The 17,717-nt window shown below is 42.0% G+C and overlaps 1 protein-coding gene across 1 annotated transcript; it reads left to right on the top strand.

The window, feature by feature from the left end:
- The first annotated feature begins 10,253 nt into the window (after positions 1-10,253).
- Positions 10,254-15,668, top strand: LOC136424564 (cell adhesion molecule 2-like). The gene is made up of 10 exons (XM_066413178.1): positions 10,254-10,416; positions 11,279-11,459; positions 12,382-12,678; positions 13,054-13,332; positions 13,737-13,778; positions 14,097-14,210; positions 14,668-14,724; positions 14,893-14,943; positions 15,160-15,213; positions 15,592-15,668. Exons 2-10 carry the CDS (start codon positions 11,405-11,407, stop codon positions 15,666-15,668), a joined length of 1,026 nt encoding a protein of 341 aa, XP_066269275.1. The 5' UTR covers positions 10,254-10,416; positions 11,279-11,404.
- The last annotated feature ends 2,049 nt before the right edge of the window (positions 15,669-17,717 follow it).

A 17,717-nucleotide genomic window follows, 5' to 3' on the forward strand; every position in this document is an offset into this window, starting at 1 on the left:
ATTTCATCTGCTAAAACCCTTATCAATTCGCGTTCAAATTGGACTAAGATAGCCGGATATATTTATTAACCAGTTAAATCTTTAAATTTGTTCAACCGGCAATGATAGGCACCAATGCCAGTAATGGGGAGAATAATCTATAGGAGAGTTTGGCTCCCAAAGGGGTTGAGTGGCCGTGAAGAAAGAATTATTAACCTTACTACGAACTGACTCTCTCGGCCAATTATTCCCTTTTATGCCCAATTTTACGACCCGAACCCTCTTATACCCCCGTTTCACTTGGACGGCGTTCTCGCCGCGCGCTCTCTGCGACCTAGAATTTAACAAGGCGCTCAATGGATTTCATAGATAAAAAAAACCAATCTTTGTACATATTGTGTATTTTGTTGTCTTTTCAGCCATACTTAAACATGTTGCGTGATATTCCAATTATGAAATCAAGGATTAGACAAATCTAATTTAGATCGCAGTGAGATCGCAGCGTGATCGCCGTCTAAAGGAATAAGGGCCTTAGGGCCCTGTCACACTTGTGGTATATGCAAGTCCGCATGAGTTGCGTATTCACATGTTTTTGGTTGAGGTTTAAGTTTGCAAGCGAAAGAACCGAAAGATGTAATTTCTTTCGCTTCATAACTAGACTGCTCAATGGTGGGTCGAAGTAGAAAACAACTTCCTCCCTGCTAACTTTACATCAACCCGAAAATGTTGCTGCGGAACTCATGCGCACTTGCATATACGCACAAGTGTGACAGGGCCCCAAGAAAGGCCTGGTTGAGGCTAATATAAGGTGTGCCCATGAGCAGAACCAGATGTGCCAAAAATAGTTACTCAGGCAACGGGATACAATTTTGAAACAGTAGAACTTTTCATACGTCAGTGATGACGAAAGACAGCGGATGCTGTATGAAACGTCTGACTGTTTCAAAATCTTATCCAGTTGCTTGAGTAACTATTTTTGGCGTATCTTATTACCTGTATGTCTAACCTTTATCAACGTAAGAACCAGGTGTGATTAACCCGATAAAGACAATTTTGCAGAATTCATGAAAACAGGCAGAGGCCAGTAGAGATTTTCCAGATGTTCGAAAACACCCAACTTTGTATAGATTGTATATCTTCGGCATTATATAGGACATTTTAGGTGGAAAGTTTTGTTTTGAGCATTGTGGAATATTGTCCGGTTGCCATGTTTGTGTGAATGTTCTTTATTAGCTTCACCTACAGCGTTTTGAGCTTAAAAGCCCCCCCCCTCTCACTGGACCCCCCGACGCGTTGGCGACCTCGCTGCGTCATAGTCAAGAGTCTGCAGAGAGTCACAGTTGTGTGGAACTTCCGTTAGTATTGGAGTGACGATTGTGATAGTTCGGTGTAGATACTTTAGTATGAAGGATACAGTAGCCCGAAGTGGCCGCTGACGATTCTGGTGGTTAAATTGATACTGGACGGATTCTACAGTCCTACAGGGTATTTGTTATTGCAACCCAGGGTCACGATATGGATCGGTTTTGCACTTGTCTATGTTGGCTTCAAGTTTTCATTAAGACAGCCAAGTCGACACAGATCTCAGGTCTCTGTTCAGTGATGCAACTACATGTTGGATAGAGCGTCGGGAGAAAGACAGCGAAGTGTCGTCGGCGAATAAGTGTGGTTAGGATTGCTTACACCTCTATACAAGGTCGTTGATATAGATCATGAAAATAAGAATTAAAAAAAAAGAATACATTTTTCTTTACTAGTTTATCAAATAACCACACTGGACAATAGAATACAAGATTTCGTCGGGATAGTTAATGAGAAAAGCAACACGCGTAAAAAAAAAAAATCAAATATTTGTTTCTAGCCAAAAGCTATAGCAACATCATCTGTGTTCATCATCATTAGCAAAATTAGGGAAAAGGATTTCGCTCTCAATGAAGAGACGCTCAATACTTGAATATCTAAGGATGCGATTCAGCTGTCTTATCATCAAAATACGCAAAACTTTTTTTTTGTGTGTGTTTTTGTCGTGGAGCTCTTCCGAGCGAGAAGACCCTCTATACAAGGGCCACTTGTCAAAACAACGTATGGCTGGGGCGCTCTTACTGTGATTATTGGTTCTGGCAACAAACATGACAGGATCAATCCATCACGGGAAGCAAAGATCGGTTCACCAGACATCTCAAGCTCGTTACGTTCATCATCGTTCATCCTCTTTCGAGGTGCAGCAAGAGAAGTTCGTTCTCCAGAATGTCTTGTCATTCATTGCAGAAAAGAATTCATGTCCTTCCAAATTAGTTTCAGTTTCTATGAGTTTCTTGAGAGTTGTGATTGGTCGACCAATCCTTCCGTTTGCGTCCGGGTTCCAAAGCAGAAGCTCTCCCGCTGGTTCACTGCTACGTACAACGTGGCCCGCGAGACTCAGCCGTCGACGTTTCACCACTGTGGTGACATATGGCAATACGTGCTTTCCGTAACGTACCCAAAACTCAAGATTCGTTCGTAAGTTTCTGTAAGTTTATTTATTCACCAGAAGCTGCAATCACTCTGCAGGTCACTTTTCATTGAGGTCATGAGGAAAGATATAAAGGTGGGACAAAATATAACAAAGACATAGATTTGACTCATCTGTCAGTTTGATACTGTGTATACCAGATAGTCTTGCCCAACTCTGTCAAACAACTACCAGTAGTATCGATGATCTTGGTCCTACCATTGGATAGGACGTAATCATGTAACATCTCAAATAACACATGGAATTAGGTATGTGGGGCTTATTCCAGAAACTGTGGGATCATCATCATCATCATCATCATCATCATCATCATCATCATCATCATCATCATCATCATCATCATCATCATCATCATCATCATCATCATCATCATCATCATCACCATCATCATCATCATCATCATCATCATCATCACCATCGTCATCACCATCACCATCATCATCATCATCATCATCATCGTCATCATCGTCATCATCATCATCATCAACATCATCGGTTGGCTGCACATTTTCTTTTAACGCTGGCAAGGTCTACTAGCTAATTTGGTGTAAGCTGTCCATTGTTGTCTTTAGGGAGCTGCTGAATGCATGCATGATAATTGAGAGGCCCCACATTTCAAACACTGTATGAAACGACCTTATTGCCACCCCTTTTAACTTTGAATTCGTACTCTCTCTCAGTCGCGTGCGAAAGCTATGTATAAAAAGGGCTGATATTCAGAAAAGACTAAACTACAAAGGTTCAAATAATTCGATAGGGAGTTGCTTGGCAACGGGTACCATACGTAAGTTGCGGGATGCGCTAACAGATAAGTTAGTGAATTATGCACATATGGATAGGGATTATTTTATCAACTGTAAGTTCAGCAGTGACAGGTGGTGAAAGAAAATCTGATATTAGTAATGTATCATAAACAGTTCATTCAAAATATGTGATAGTGAAAATAAAACAAAATGCAACATCACCTTAGTACTTACTTGTGACATGACTTTCATATAACAAAAAATCATTCCGATAATTTTGTAAAATCGTTTTTCATGTCTCTATCATACTATACTAGTATATACATCACTGGAAAAATAGCATAATATACTAGGGGAGTCAGTCTAGGTCACATAATGTACTCCAGGGCCGTTTAACTAAAGAAATCTGCCTAGTTTGCCAATACATGTATTTGCATTTTCCAGCGACCAGTGGACCAGGACCTTAGTTCTTTAGACCCCTATTCCACGGCACGGCGATCGCACGGCGACATGGCTTGGGTTTATGTAACCCTTGACCCGTAATTTGAATATCATGAAAGTATAGAAGTCTGACTGAAGAAACAACATAGCACAGAAACTTGAAAATATCATATTTTCACCTATAAAATTTGTTGAGCGCTCTTTTAAATCGTTCGGTCGCAGCGTTGGCCATCTTAGTGGATTGGAGTGTCATGAGAACCCCCCCCCCCCCCCCCCCCCACACACACACACACACACTAGACCTGCGACGCGTTGGCGACCTCGCTGCGACCTAGTGATTTGACACCGCGCGAAACGAATTTCATCGCTAAAAAACGAATCTTTTTCCGTTTTTGTCATTTCATGTCTTTTTAGTCATACTTGTACGTTTTGCATGGTATTCCCATTGTAAAGTCAAGGCAAACTCAAATTCAATCTAGGACGCAGCGAGGTCGCCAACGTGTCGCGGATCCAGTGAGAGGGGGGACCGGCACTTCTTTTCAGACAGGCCCTAGGTACATACCTGTGTATACAAACAACACACACGATCTACTTCTATTTAATAGTATGCCATGAGCAAACACTCGTATTTGTTAGTATAGCTCTAAACACACGGTCCTGTGACCTAGCCTCCGATGCAGACTCCTCCCGGCTGTTTTCTTTTGCAAGTTACTGTTTTTATACTATTAAATCTTCTTCTCCTTATTGCTGGCCGGGAAGCAATAAGAAGAAAAAAATGTAATAGTATAAAAACGGTAACTTGCAAAAGAAAACAGCCGGGAGATGTCTGCATCGGAGGCTACCTGTGACCCAGACTTCTGACCACTGCAGTGCCGGTTACACCTGTTCCGGGTCAGCTGCTGCAGCCCTGGCCCTTTCACATGCAAATCATCAGGTCCCAACGGTCACAGGTTTGAATAGTCAGCAGAAATTTGAGCAGTGCAACAAGCCAGGAGCTCCATTATTCGTGAGGACGCGCTAGAGCTGAGCACCTGTTGTATACTTCGCACGACAAGTTTACAACAGCAAAGTAGTCGTGGCTGCGTTGTACAACATTTCTGCTGCCTTGCAACGAGGAAGATTATAGTTAGTAGTTAATTCCTATCGTCGTCGCCGATTCTGTGACAGCCTAAAAATCGTGCGACAGACACTCGAAGTACGACGTATGAAATCGGTATCTAGTTCCACAGAGTTTCTACGTGTTTGACTTTAAAACTCCGCGTGTTCGTCATTTTGCAGTACTGTAACAACAGGAGCCGCCGGTGGTTAATGAACAGCTAGAAGTTTGTGTATCGCCACCTTGACTTGAACTTTGCGCTCGTGTGAAGAGGGACCTTCTACAACACCTGTTCTTGAGACTCATACTTGAGATGTATATTTGAGACTTCTTCTACAAGATGACGAGATACCTGATGTCCCTTCTTCTTCTCCTGTTGGTTACCAAAGGTAAGGAAGAAAACAAACACTTGTTATGAGGTCGATATACTCAACAGGTGTCCATATGTTTACATGTGTACAATGGATAACAAGTGTTTTACAGTTCCTTATACTACAGCATGTAATTGTAAGATTATAGTTACTAATTGATTTATAAGCTACTAGAATAATCACATGTTGGCAGGTTAACCACTGATCGTAGAGTCTGTTGACTTACATGTAGGGTAAAGACGGTCAGAAATGGAGCGTTTATATTTGCTGTTACCGATAACAGCCTAGCAGGTGCATACTTCAGTACATGTTTCATGTGCAAGGCAGACGTTACTCCTAGCAACTGGATAAGATTTGGGAACAGTCAGAATTTTCAGACAGCATCCGCTGTCATTTTTCAGTGACTAAACGAAAATCTAGATTTACCAGCTTAAATTCAAAACACTTAATTGATATGTTAATGAGTAAAAGACAATCTAAGATGCATATGGTTCAACAGAAGACGGAGTCAAGACAAGGTTGTATGCTAATAAGTCAATTAGCTCCTGTTTCCTGTGTGAATACATTTCTACAAATCAGTATTCTGCATTTATCAGTTCCAGCTCAACTATAGTTTCAGGGCGTACGCTACACCGTGTAAATTGGCTAATATTAACTCCCCTTTTGAAAAAAATAACGCCCCTCAACGTCCTAACCTTTGTCCGTGACGACACGTCAAATGGCCTACTCGTTATCTACACTGTAGCTGTATATACATATACTTACGGCATAATTGAAGCTATCGAACTTTTATTACTGGCCTTTCATTGGCGGTCGGATTGTGTGCACACTGCGGCTGGATAAACTCTCAAGAAACACTGACCTGGCCCAGAATTAGTATACACACCGTACCTGTAGTTACAACACAATTGAAGCTATCGAACTTTTATTACCGGCCTTTCTTTTGCGGTCTGTTTGTGTGCACACTGCGGCTCGGTAAACTCTCAAGAAACACTGAACTGACCCAGAATTAGTATACACACCGTACCTGTAGTTACAACATAAGTGAAGCTATCGAGCTTTTATTACCGGCCTCTCGTTTGCGGTCTATTTGTGTGCACACTGCGGCTGGGTAAACTCTCTACAAACACTGAACTGACCCAGAATTACAATAGGTAACCGCGATTACCAATTATCCGCCACTTTGAAAAAGTCTTCTTAAAGTACAGCATCCCCAGCTGTGTAGATTGAAGACATACAGGAGTGCATTATACTCCCATTACAGAGGAACGTTGTATTGAAAGCACTTTTTCAGGATCGCGGATTTATGTGAACTGACGGAATCGTGACAGTAGTAATTGTAACAAGACCACCTGTAGAGCTATTAGCACCCTTGTGTGTGCTATTACCATCCTCGTTTGCGGCATGCTAGTGTTCACACTAGTACTGTGGCTTGGTAAACTCTGTACAGACCCTGTATTGCACAGACCTGACCCAGTAATAAGACCCCATGTCGGGCTATTAGCCGGGCGGTGTCATGCCAATTGGTGTTAACTGTAACAGGACCGCCTTTAGAGCTATTAGCACCCCGGTGTGTGCTATTACCATCCTCGTTTGCGGTCTGCTAGTGTTCACACTAGTACTGTGGCTTGGTAAACTTTGTACACATACTCCATTGCACAGGCCTGCTGACGCAGGAATAAGACCCCATGTCAGGCTATTAGCCGGGCGGTGTCATGCCAATAGGTGTTAACTGTAACAGGACCTCCTTTAGAGCTATTAGCACCCTGGCGTGTGCTATTACCACCCTCATTGCGGTATGCTAGTGTTCACACTAGTACTGTGGCTGGGTAAACTCTGTACAAACCCTGCATTGCACAGGCCTGACCCAGTAACAAGACCCCACGTCGGGCTATAAGCAGGGCGGAATCATGCCAATGTAACAAGACCACCTGTTGAGCTTTTAGCACCTTTGTGTGAACAAATTTGATACCTAGTCATCATTCACCACACTGAGGTCGACATGATAATAGCTTGCCGAACAAGGAGGCATAGAGGAAGATCTTGAGGACTAGAGCATATAGATCTATGAATTAAGAACTGTAATTCATCAATGCATCTATTTCACTAGACGGCGATCGCACTGCGCTCTCGCTCTCTAACTCGAATCTATATAACCCCTAAACATGCACAATTTACAAGTATTACTGAAAAGACAAAAAAACACAGTAAGCGCAACATGATTCTGTAAAATTTGGTGAGCGCTCTGTCAAATTTTACGTGTAAGCTATTTGAAAAGGTCGGTTAGACTAAACCTCGTTCCCAGTGGGTCAACTGCCGGTCACCCGTGCCCTGAGGGCAAACCGGCAAACATGCTTACTTAGCGGCGGGTCGATGTTTGGGGTAACAGTTAAAGCGTGACAGATACGTTAAGAATGTAGCAAGTCATGGGGGTATTGTAACAGTACTTGTCGATAAGGGATGGGATTTAAGGCTATAGAACCAGCACTGATGGCTTAGGAACAGTGTTCAATGTACTTGTCGAAAGGAGCAGGGGATTTCCTAGTGCATTGAAGCTTTACATGGTGCAGTACATATACAGCGTCGGTCCTCATTGTAAAAAAAATGATGGCAGTGCGTTAAGATTTGCTACAAGTCCTGGTCTGTTGTTACGGTGAAAAGGTGAAATTCTCCCTGCAACATTACATCACACAAGTATGTACAGTGCGTGCTTGTAGCCTGTTTCCTAGTGGGCGTAAAGCCCCTGTCACACTTGTGCGTATATACAAGTCCGCATGAGTTGCGTATTAATATGTTTCTGGTTTAGGTTAAGTTTGCAGCCGAATAAGTGATTTCTTAGGTTCGATTACTTGGCTGCGCAACGGTAGGTCAAAGCAGAAAACAACTTTGTCCCCGCAAACTTTACTTAAGCCAAAAAATGTTAATGCGTAATTCACGCGCACTAGAATATACGCACAAGTGTGACAGGGCCCTAACGACCCTTGTAGAACAGGGCGCAGGTCCAACGTTTGAAGAAGGAAAAAAGCAGACATGACAAGTCTGTTAGGTTGGCAGTCCTGTGAACTAGGCTTTACAAGCCATTGGCAATGGTCTTTGTATTTTTTGAAGAGAAGTACTGAAATATCCACGTTACAATGAACATGTATGTATTGTACATGGCATTGAAAGAGAAGCTTGTAGGTGCTGAATATAATGTTGAAATACATTGACAGACATCCCTGAACTGTTACAACTTACAACCATTGGACCCTAAACACATTACGGTCGTGTCATGTACAGTTGAACAGGTGTTTTACGTGTCAGTAATAGTGACGTGAGAAAACAGAAGTCAGACCAAAGGGCTGGTCTACAGAAAAGCTCCTCTTCACTGTTAAAATAAATCATACCCTGAGGCAAACCGGTTTCATGTAGATCAGCCCTCAATTTGAAATATTTTGTTCTCTAGCTCGTTTTTTTGTGAAATTATATTTCCTTCTCAGACCTCTTTGCCCGCAGCACTATATTTCAATGACTCTCATACTGAAAGTTTCAGAGTTTATCCCCTTTATTATATTTTCAAATTGTCATCTAATAGTTTTAAAAGTGTTTATTCATAACATACAGTACCAAATCTGCCGATTTGAGGTTATCTTAATCCATAGTTTGTTGAGATAATGCTTGTGCTTGTGAAGTATTTTGCGAATACCTTGAATTGATTGGTAACTGTTGAGCCTACATATATGTGCTTACTAATAGGTGACTGCTACTATTTTACAGGTTTGGCTGACTGTCTGTCCCTTTTTAGCATATCTAGCTGTCCTTCCAAATCCCGTAGCCTATAGTCTGAGTCTCTCCTAGCCAGTCCGCCGTGCAGTTCATCCTAACGTGCAAGCCCTATGGATATTCGAATGAAATTGTGGCTGTCAATTTTCATAAACATTGTTAATGAATGAATGAAGACCTTATTAATACACTGTCAGTGTTTCTATAGGATTGCCACATTCATTCAATTTGTATCTCCTCCCAGCGGCTCTAGCCCAGCTCACGGTCCAAAGCCCCCATGCCCAGCCTGCGGTCCAGGTCCCCTTGGACCAGATCATCGTCCTTGTCTATCTCATTCTATAACTCTTCGGATAAGAATTTTGAATGTGAATTTTACATGAATCTTATATAGAAACTATCAGTGCTTTTATAGGATTGCCTATATTCAAGCTGTATCCTCTTTCAGCAGCCCTAGCCCAGCTGACGGTCCAAGCCCCGCAGCCCACAGTCCAGGTGTCCCTGGGCCGGACCGCAGTGCTCCCCTGCACCTACTCACTGGGGGCCGCCGACTCGTGTAAAGAAACTGTTGCTGTTTTTATAGGATTGCTTTTATTGACTTTCTGTCCTCTTTTAGCAGCTCTAGCCCAGCTGACGGCGCAATCCCCGCAGCCCACAGTCCAGGTCCCCTAGGACCAGACCATCGTCCTTGTCTAACTCTCCCAGTAATTCTTCGAAAAAGACTTTTGTCTGTTCATTTCTATACATTTTGTAAAGAAGCTGCCAGTGATTTTACATTATTGCATTTATTTCATTCAAGCTGTATCTACTTTTAGCATCTCTAGGCCACCTGACGGTCCACAGACTACAGTCCAGTTCCACAGGGGCCAGCCCCTCGTCCTTTTCTAACCGACTTGACCTATTCTTTGAATAAGACAAGTGGATCGATCGGATTGCCTTTTTTAATGGTTTAACAGCACTTTGTATCTCCTCCCAGCAGCTCTAGCCCAGCTGACGGTCCAAGCCCCGCAGCCCACAGTCCAGGTGTCCCTGGGCCAGGCCGCCGTGCTCCCCTGCACCTACTCGCTAGGGGCCGGCGACTCGTGTAAAGAAACTGTTGCTGTTTTTATAGGATTGCTTTAGCTTTTATTGACTTTCTGTCCTCTTTTAGCAGCCCTGGCCCAGCTGGCGGTCCAAGCCCCGCAGCCCACAGTCCGGGTGTCCCTGGGCCGGGCCACCGTGCTCCCCTGCACCTACACGCTGGGGGCCGGCGACTCGTGTAAAGAAACTGTTGCTGTTTTTATAGGATTGCTTAAGCTTTTATTGACTTTCTGCCCTCTTTTAGCAGCCCTGGCCCAGCTGACCGTCCAAGCCCCGCAGCCTACTGTCCGGGTGCCCCGGGGCCGGGCCGCCGTGCTCCCCTGCACCTACACGCTGGGGGCGGGCGACTCGCTGAGGGAGGTGAAGTGGTACGAGCGGTCACTCGGAGGGGACAGACAACCCGTCCTGTTCTACTTCAGTGACCCACAACCTCAGGTAAACAAACAAACGTGTTAATCAGTACATAAATCTAGCTGTATTCTGTACATGTATCTGTATAGCCGGTATTACCACCCTTCGGCGTAACACACCAGCTTCTGTATCTATATTGCTGGTCTAACCACTCTTTTGTATAACACACACAGACACACACACACACACACACACACACACACACACACACACACACACACACACACACACACATACACACACACACACACACAGACACACAGACACACACACACACACATCAATCAGTCAATCTATCAAAAGAGTATGGAAAGGTTTGATTGACAGATTTATAGGACGAGATATTGTCCTGTGTTCTTTGTTGATGGATGTATCTCCATGATTGAGGTCTAAAGAATAGGTTAACTGTTGTAGATGATTACTTCTAACTCTCATCTGTTAAGTAGTTATAGATACAGACTGGGATAGTTCTATGTGTGATACCTGTTTCAAACCAGATATAGCAATCTTTGCCGAACTAGTCAAATGTTATCATTAACGTTGTATACAGACTAACTCCTCAGTGTCAGTGTTGTTAACATCCCGGATAGCCCTCATGCATGAATTTGTGATACAACTGTTATTGTTATCTTTAAGCTACTTAAATTGCTTGGGCATTATTCTACAATGTTAGTTGTACAATGTCGTGAGCTTATATTTTAATTTGTATAGATTTTATATTGATTGCTTTTGTTGCTTTTTATCTTTAATGTTTATTTATCTTAAGAGCGTTTTTACTGTAGTTTCAACATATTTCATGTGACTTGTACATTTGTCACATGCAAGTTCTTACCATGTAACTGAAACTGAAATGTCTGAACAATTTCCCATGTGTACGGTTGAACAGGAGACAGCCATCGGTGGGTACGCAGGCCGGGCGTCTCTAGTGACGGCTGACGCCAGTACGGCCTCCCTGCGACTCAACGATACCCGCTTATCCGACAACGGGCAGTTCGAGTGTCTGGTCGGGGCCATGGTGGGAGGGGTCCCGGAGGAAGTCACTGCAAACATCGGTCTTACTGTACTCGGTGAGTTTTATTGTTGATTGTTTTTTTTTCTCAATTTGTTTGTATATACATACATGTGCATCCTTGCGTCTTTCAGTTACATACAAGAGAAAGAAGAAGTACATGATTTTATCTTCTATATGTATAACTGTAGATTAACTGTTAAGAAGTTACAAACAGGATGAAAAAGAAGAGAAACTTAAGCTTATCTGCTATGTATATGATTGATTAGCTGTTAAAAAGTTCTAGCTTCCTATCCACGTTCATATTCTTTTACTGTATATGTAAATTTGTCTTATAATTTTCAAGCACTCTATTCTTATTTCATAAAATATTTTCTTTACTTTTTATTCAAAAGCTTACAGAATGCAACTCTTAGGTAATTGCAGCATTCAGCTGTGAGTTCTCTAACAACAAACAAACAAACAAACTAACACGTTTGTGAAGGCTAGACATCCAGGTACTAGTAACCAATATATAAAGAGAATTCAAACTCTACAACTGGATAAGAATTCGGATTTATTTCCGGGCGTTTCGAGTGACATCCATCACGCTTCTTCAGCGTCACTAAAATGAACTAGCAAAACTAACCAGGACAATAGATGTTCCTATGGTGTTGTCTTACCATAGGAACCTTCCAGATCTTGTTTTACATTTCAATACGTCTTATGCATGACTGTGTGATTTGCCATGTAAAACAGGTTTTTCTAGTTATTGTAAATAAGTACTGGTTAGTTCTGCTAGTTCATTTTAGTGACGCTGAAGAAGAGTGATGGATGTCACTCGAAACGTCCGGAAATAAATCTCCGAATTCTTATCCAGTTGTAGAGTTTGAATTCTCTTTATAAACAAGCTAACAAAAAAACCAAAAAAAAAAATTAAATAAACAAACAATAATAAGTCATAAGGATCGTTCTTCACGCCGTTTTTATTTCTCGTCTAGTTGCCCCACATGCACCAAAGATCACAGGAGACTACAACGAGGCCACCGGCCATCTCAACCTAACATGCACGGCGCTGCACGGGCACCCCGCCGCCAACCTGACCTGGTACCGGGACGGGGTACCGGTCCCGGCGGGCAGGAGCGACGTCGCCACCGACCAGCAGGGCTTCCAGGACGCCCGGGTTAGCGTCAACTTCACGGTGACGGCGAACAGTGTCAGTGCGGGGATGGTGACTTATAGATGTGACGCCAGCCATCCCGCTTTAACCACTGCGATGCAAGCGTCAGGGAAACTAGGTACAAAAGTTGCTATCCTCTATCCATTGCATATAACTATACTATACACCTCCATATGCATGAATTAAATTCGCTTGTTGTCTTGAACGATAAAACATAATGTGACCACTTCTAAGAGCATTTGGAAGTTGGGTGGAAATGTTTTCTGAATGTGTATACTGTAACAATTATATCTGAGATATGAAAGTATGCAAGTAAACGCATTGTATTACTAAAAAACTTTAAGATATCGTTATCTTTAAAGTCATATACTTTTATACTGCATCTACAATCAATGGAGTGCACTCATATAGAAACGATAACGTTATGATATAATTGACATCACATTTCTATTGATTCCTAAGTCTTAAGAAGCTTTATTATTCTACGTCACAGGCCGGCCGATAGTCACAAACATAACAACAATGCCGGCCAACATCGACTCTCTCATGCAGTACGATGACGTCACTCTGACATGCGCAGCAGAGGGCGGCCTCGTTCTGGAGCCCACGTACAGATGGACTCGTGTCGGCGGCTCCATTCCTGATGGCGCAGTGGCTGACGGGAATCAACTGAAGATTGTGTTCGCCTCTCCTAAAGACAGCGGGACCTACACCTGTACAGCTTCAAACGCCTTAGGGTCCACCAACGCCAAGAAAACTTTGCAGTTTAAGGGTGAGTACATAATTTATTCATTATTTGTTCGCTTGATTATTTACTCACTCACTCACTCGCTCACTCCCTCACTCACTCTCTCACTCACTCACTCACTCACACAGTCTTACTCACTCACTCACGCACATTCTCTAATCCGCTTTCTAACTAACTCATTCATTTACTCACTCTCTCACTCACCCACTTTCACTCACTCACCCACTTTCACTCACTCACCCACTTTCACTCACTCACTCACTCACTCACTCACTCACTCACTCACTCACTCACTCACTCACTCACTCACTAACACTCACTCAGTCAGCAACTCATTCTCACCAATCAAGTGATCACTGCCTATTTTATCAAGCATTTCAGTATGTGAGTTCTATGTAACCTATTCCGTTTTTCTTCTCTAATTCCAGAGCGACCACTCATAAGAGAGCCACAGACTCAAGAGAAATCAGGTAGATCTGCAGCACACACTGTATATCTTTAATGTTAAGGTGGTACTTTTCTCTAAAATGCTGTAGATGGTTTGCTGCAGATGTTTTTCTTGTAAAAAGAAGACTCAAGTATACAGAATATGGCATAAAAAGTAGTGTACAGAGTACAATAAAAGCAATAGTCTTAAATGTAATTTACCAGTAGATTATTTCACCAGCAACAGCGGGAATAGCAAGAAGACCAGTTATCAGTAACTATCTAAACAAATCGATTTTCTTACAATCATCACTTATTTATAAAGGTTTCATAGAGAGTCACATAGTTGATTGTGTCTGCAGGTCTCTCCCCCGAGCTGACCCTGCTGGTTGTGCTGGCGGTGTTCGCCGCTCTGGGCGCGTTCGGCGGAGCGGCCTACTACATCCGCAGGAGGAGAGAGGCGCAGGATGAGGAAGGTACGAGCTCGGCAAAGTAGTCATGTTTTCGACTTACTTATTCTTGTTTGTATCTCTTCCTGGAAAAGGTGTCAGGTTTACCACTGGGTTCTTGGGTCCACTGGTGGTCGATAAGTAGGATACGGAATCATTTTCGGCATGCTGGACATCCATTGTTTGGCCATGTGCTTCCGAAGTGTCATGAGGTTGTCTTTTGTTTTCCTGTTCACTGCGAAGTCCTTCTTACATATGGCACACTTGCCACCTAGCGGTGCAGGTCAGAAGTGGCTCCGGTAATATTTGCTACAAGGAATATGGTACATAGACTATCAAAACTTTGGCAGAGAAGACAGCTTGAATCATAAATAAATGTCCTATAATTATACATTGACTATAAAACTGTTGTTCTATGAAGTGTCATTTTATCGTTGTCTCCATCCTAAGCATTCAAGATCGTAATTTTTTGTCTTTATTTCAGCACCTCCAACTTTAGAAGGACCTAAGGAGGCTGTCGCTCCATCTGGCATCCAAAACGGTAAGATTTAATCTGGATCTATTCGCTGTTAGACCTTTTAGTGATGTTCGTAACGCATTGTTTGTATTCTTATCCAAATACTTTGATTTCTCTGAGGAATTATCGATAGACAGTTAACGATTTGTGTATTTCATATAGCATTTTGATTTTTGATTGTCGTTTGTTCAGTACCAGCTGCGCCAATGGCACAGGGGAGACCTTTAGAGAGCGGCAAAACAGGTACGTAATTCTCTGATACGTATATTTTATTACATATCTTATCAATTTGAAAATCTATATAAAACAATTAAAGTCCAATACATATATATTCTTACATATGTAATCAATATAAAAGTTAGTGATTCGTATCTGTAACAATGGGTGTGTCAATGACAGATCAAGAAATAAAAAGAAATGCTTTAAGATTTTGAAATTTAATATTTTTTGTTTATGCAGGCCCTCCCGCTGCTGCAGAGGACAAGGGGAGACCGTTGCCTAGCAACCGGGGAGGTATGTTATTGCATCTTATTAGGTTTGATTATAAACTTGAATAGCTCTTTATTTTCATATCAGTTGTTAGCATAAAGCAACATCAATAATGCCGTATAGTTTTCGACGAGTCTTGGTGACTCAAAACAAGGCATTTTGGTGGAAAACAGACGGAGTGCTTTTGAGCATATGTCGAGAGTGTGTGAAATTAGAGATGTAAGCAACGAGGTGGATATTTAACCTCCTTGATGTAACCGATATCAGAAAAAAGTCTGACCATAGTAGTGGTGGCCATCTAATGTGGTTCATCTGTAGAAAAAATTTGGATTCTATACACTCCTGCATAAACACATGTAATACATCTAATACTAAGCCTGACTGTTCCATTTTATTCTACAGTTGCCCCACCTGGTGTCAAGGAAAAAGGCTACGACAATCCGATATCAAATGCAGATGAATTTAATCCGCAATACTAGATTTGTTGTAAGACGATGTACATTTCAAATGACAAGGAATCGTGGGTATACAGTGAAATTGTTGTTTTAAATAATTGATAAAGTTAAAGTAAGATTTTCAATTTTTCATTTGACGAATGCTGCTCTGGAAGTGTTTTGTGTTTTGCTGTTTATACATAACGGGAAGCAAGGTGCTTTGTCTTTGCTATGTTTAATCGTTCTTCTTTTTATTTCTTTTGAATAAAAGGAAACAAAGGAATTTGTCAGTACTAGATGTAATCACGTGACTAGATTTATTCTCGTAAGTCTATGGACTGCTATTATTTGCTAATATCATAGCATATCAAAGGTACTCTGTATTATTTTCATGCTGCAAATTACGATCGAAGTGAAGTTCCATTGAATATTGTCACAATATTTTTGGTGTCACAAAGAATGTGAAACGTCAAACTATGGGAATAGTGCTTTTCTCATTTAATAGATGGCTTTCAGGAATTAAAGTGTAAACCAACAGTCAGAGTCGTGTGCTATTCTTTTGAAATTATAGGCACCAATTGATATGCATGGAAGAGCATTGAGGCTATGTTTATAATCTATTCACCAAGGCCATACAACTGGTCTTTTTGCATGGTTTTATGTAGATTCACAACGCCACCTTACGACTTGGTTATGAAGTTCAATCTCTATAATAGATCGTAACAATGTTGGCGGGTTTTGCCCGTAACGCTTTCCAAAGCAGGCATTGTGTGTCCGAACAGTATTGCGAAAGTTTAATCGAAATACTTTTGGACACACTGCCTCCTCCAAAAACTAATTATAACAACCGTTATCTTGGACTTTCAGTTAGATCTCTGCCAGCTGCTGCAGTGTGTGACTTTGCGATGTTTACTTGTACTCATGGGGACTTCGGTTGAACTATTATAGCTACATAGGGGTGGTCATTATTCGTCCACACTAATATAAACTTTAAACTCGTCTCATTTTGATTTTGGTACCTTCCGTATGATGCAATTGAATACAAAGTGAAAAGATAGTCATTTTTGTCTAAGAATTTCTATGTAGATGATTTGTTTTTGTTTTTATGTGGTATTGCACTTCTACAGTTCGGTAAATCTGACCAATGGAGGCCGCAGACAGGTCTTATTCAAATCTGACCAATAGAGACCGCGGATAGTTTGCCTGTTTGGTAAATAACAGCCATGCGTCACAACATGTATAAAAGTAACATACAGTGCGCAGTCTGCCTTTTCGATGACAGCTAACATGGCTGAACCAGAGACCCATGAAAAGGTCCCGCTCAGCCTTTCAAGTGCAACAGACTATGAAAGCACATACACCATCGACCTAAATGGAGACCAGAATGAAGACCAAAATGGAGACCAGATTGAAGAAGAGAACGAAGGACAGAATGAAGACCAGGATAAAGGACAGAATGAAGGACAAAGTGAATACCAGTGTTGTGCTGGATGCTGTCCATGTCGCCAAACCTTGAAGGCCTGCTGTTGTACCCCTTACAGTGAGAATTTGTGGTCGCTGTTTTTTGCAATTTTTGGAGTCGTCGGATTGGTCATGAGTTTTCTCATGTTCAGTGACCTTGACGATATTGAGGCCTGTAACTTTACCAAGTGGCTGTTCTGGGCAGGAATTATCTCTATTGCTGTTTTCTTTTTTGGCGCACCCTTTTGCCTTTTGCCTCGCATCGGATATAAAGTGCTTTTCAACGCCCACCCATTCTGGGTGACTTGCACATTTTTGTACTTATACTGCAAAGGATACTGCAATTATCAATGCAGCGAAGAACAAGGCGATTCTGATTGCTGCGACGATCAGACCTGGTGTTTTCGTGATATCCGCGACGCTAAATGCTGTAAAGGAGGAAGAGGAGGAGAATGCTGCAACCGATGCTGCAATCCTGACTGCTGCAAACAATGCTGCGATCCTGCAACTGACTGCTGCAAACGATGCTTTAATTCTGGTTGCTTTCCAATTAGTAACTGCTGCAAATATATCTATGAAACAGATCTCTGTAAATGGTGTCGCAAACCGTGTGGAGAATTGTTCTGCAATGAC

Source organism: Branchiostoma lanceolatum, chromosome 18, assembly GCF_035083965.1.
Source record: "Branchiostoma lanceolatum isolate klBraLanc5 chromosome 18, klBraLanc5.hap2, whole genome shotgun sequence".
Classification (NCBI taxonomy): Eukaryota; Metazoa; Chordata; class Leptocardii; order Amphioxiformes; family Branchiostomatidae; genus Branchiostoma; species Branchiostoma lanceolatum.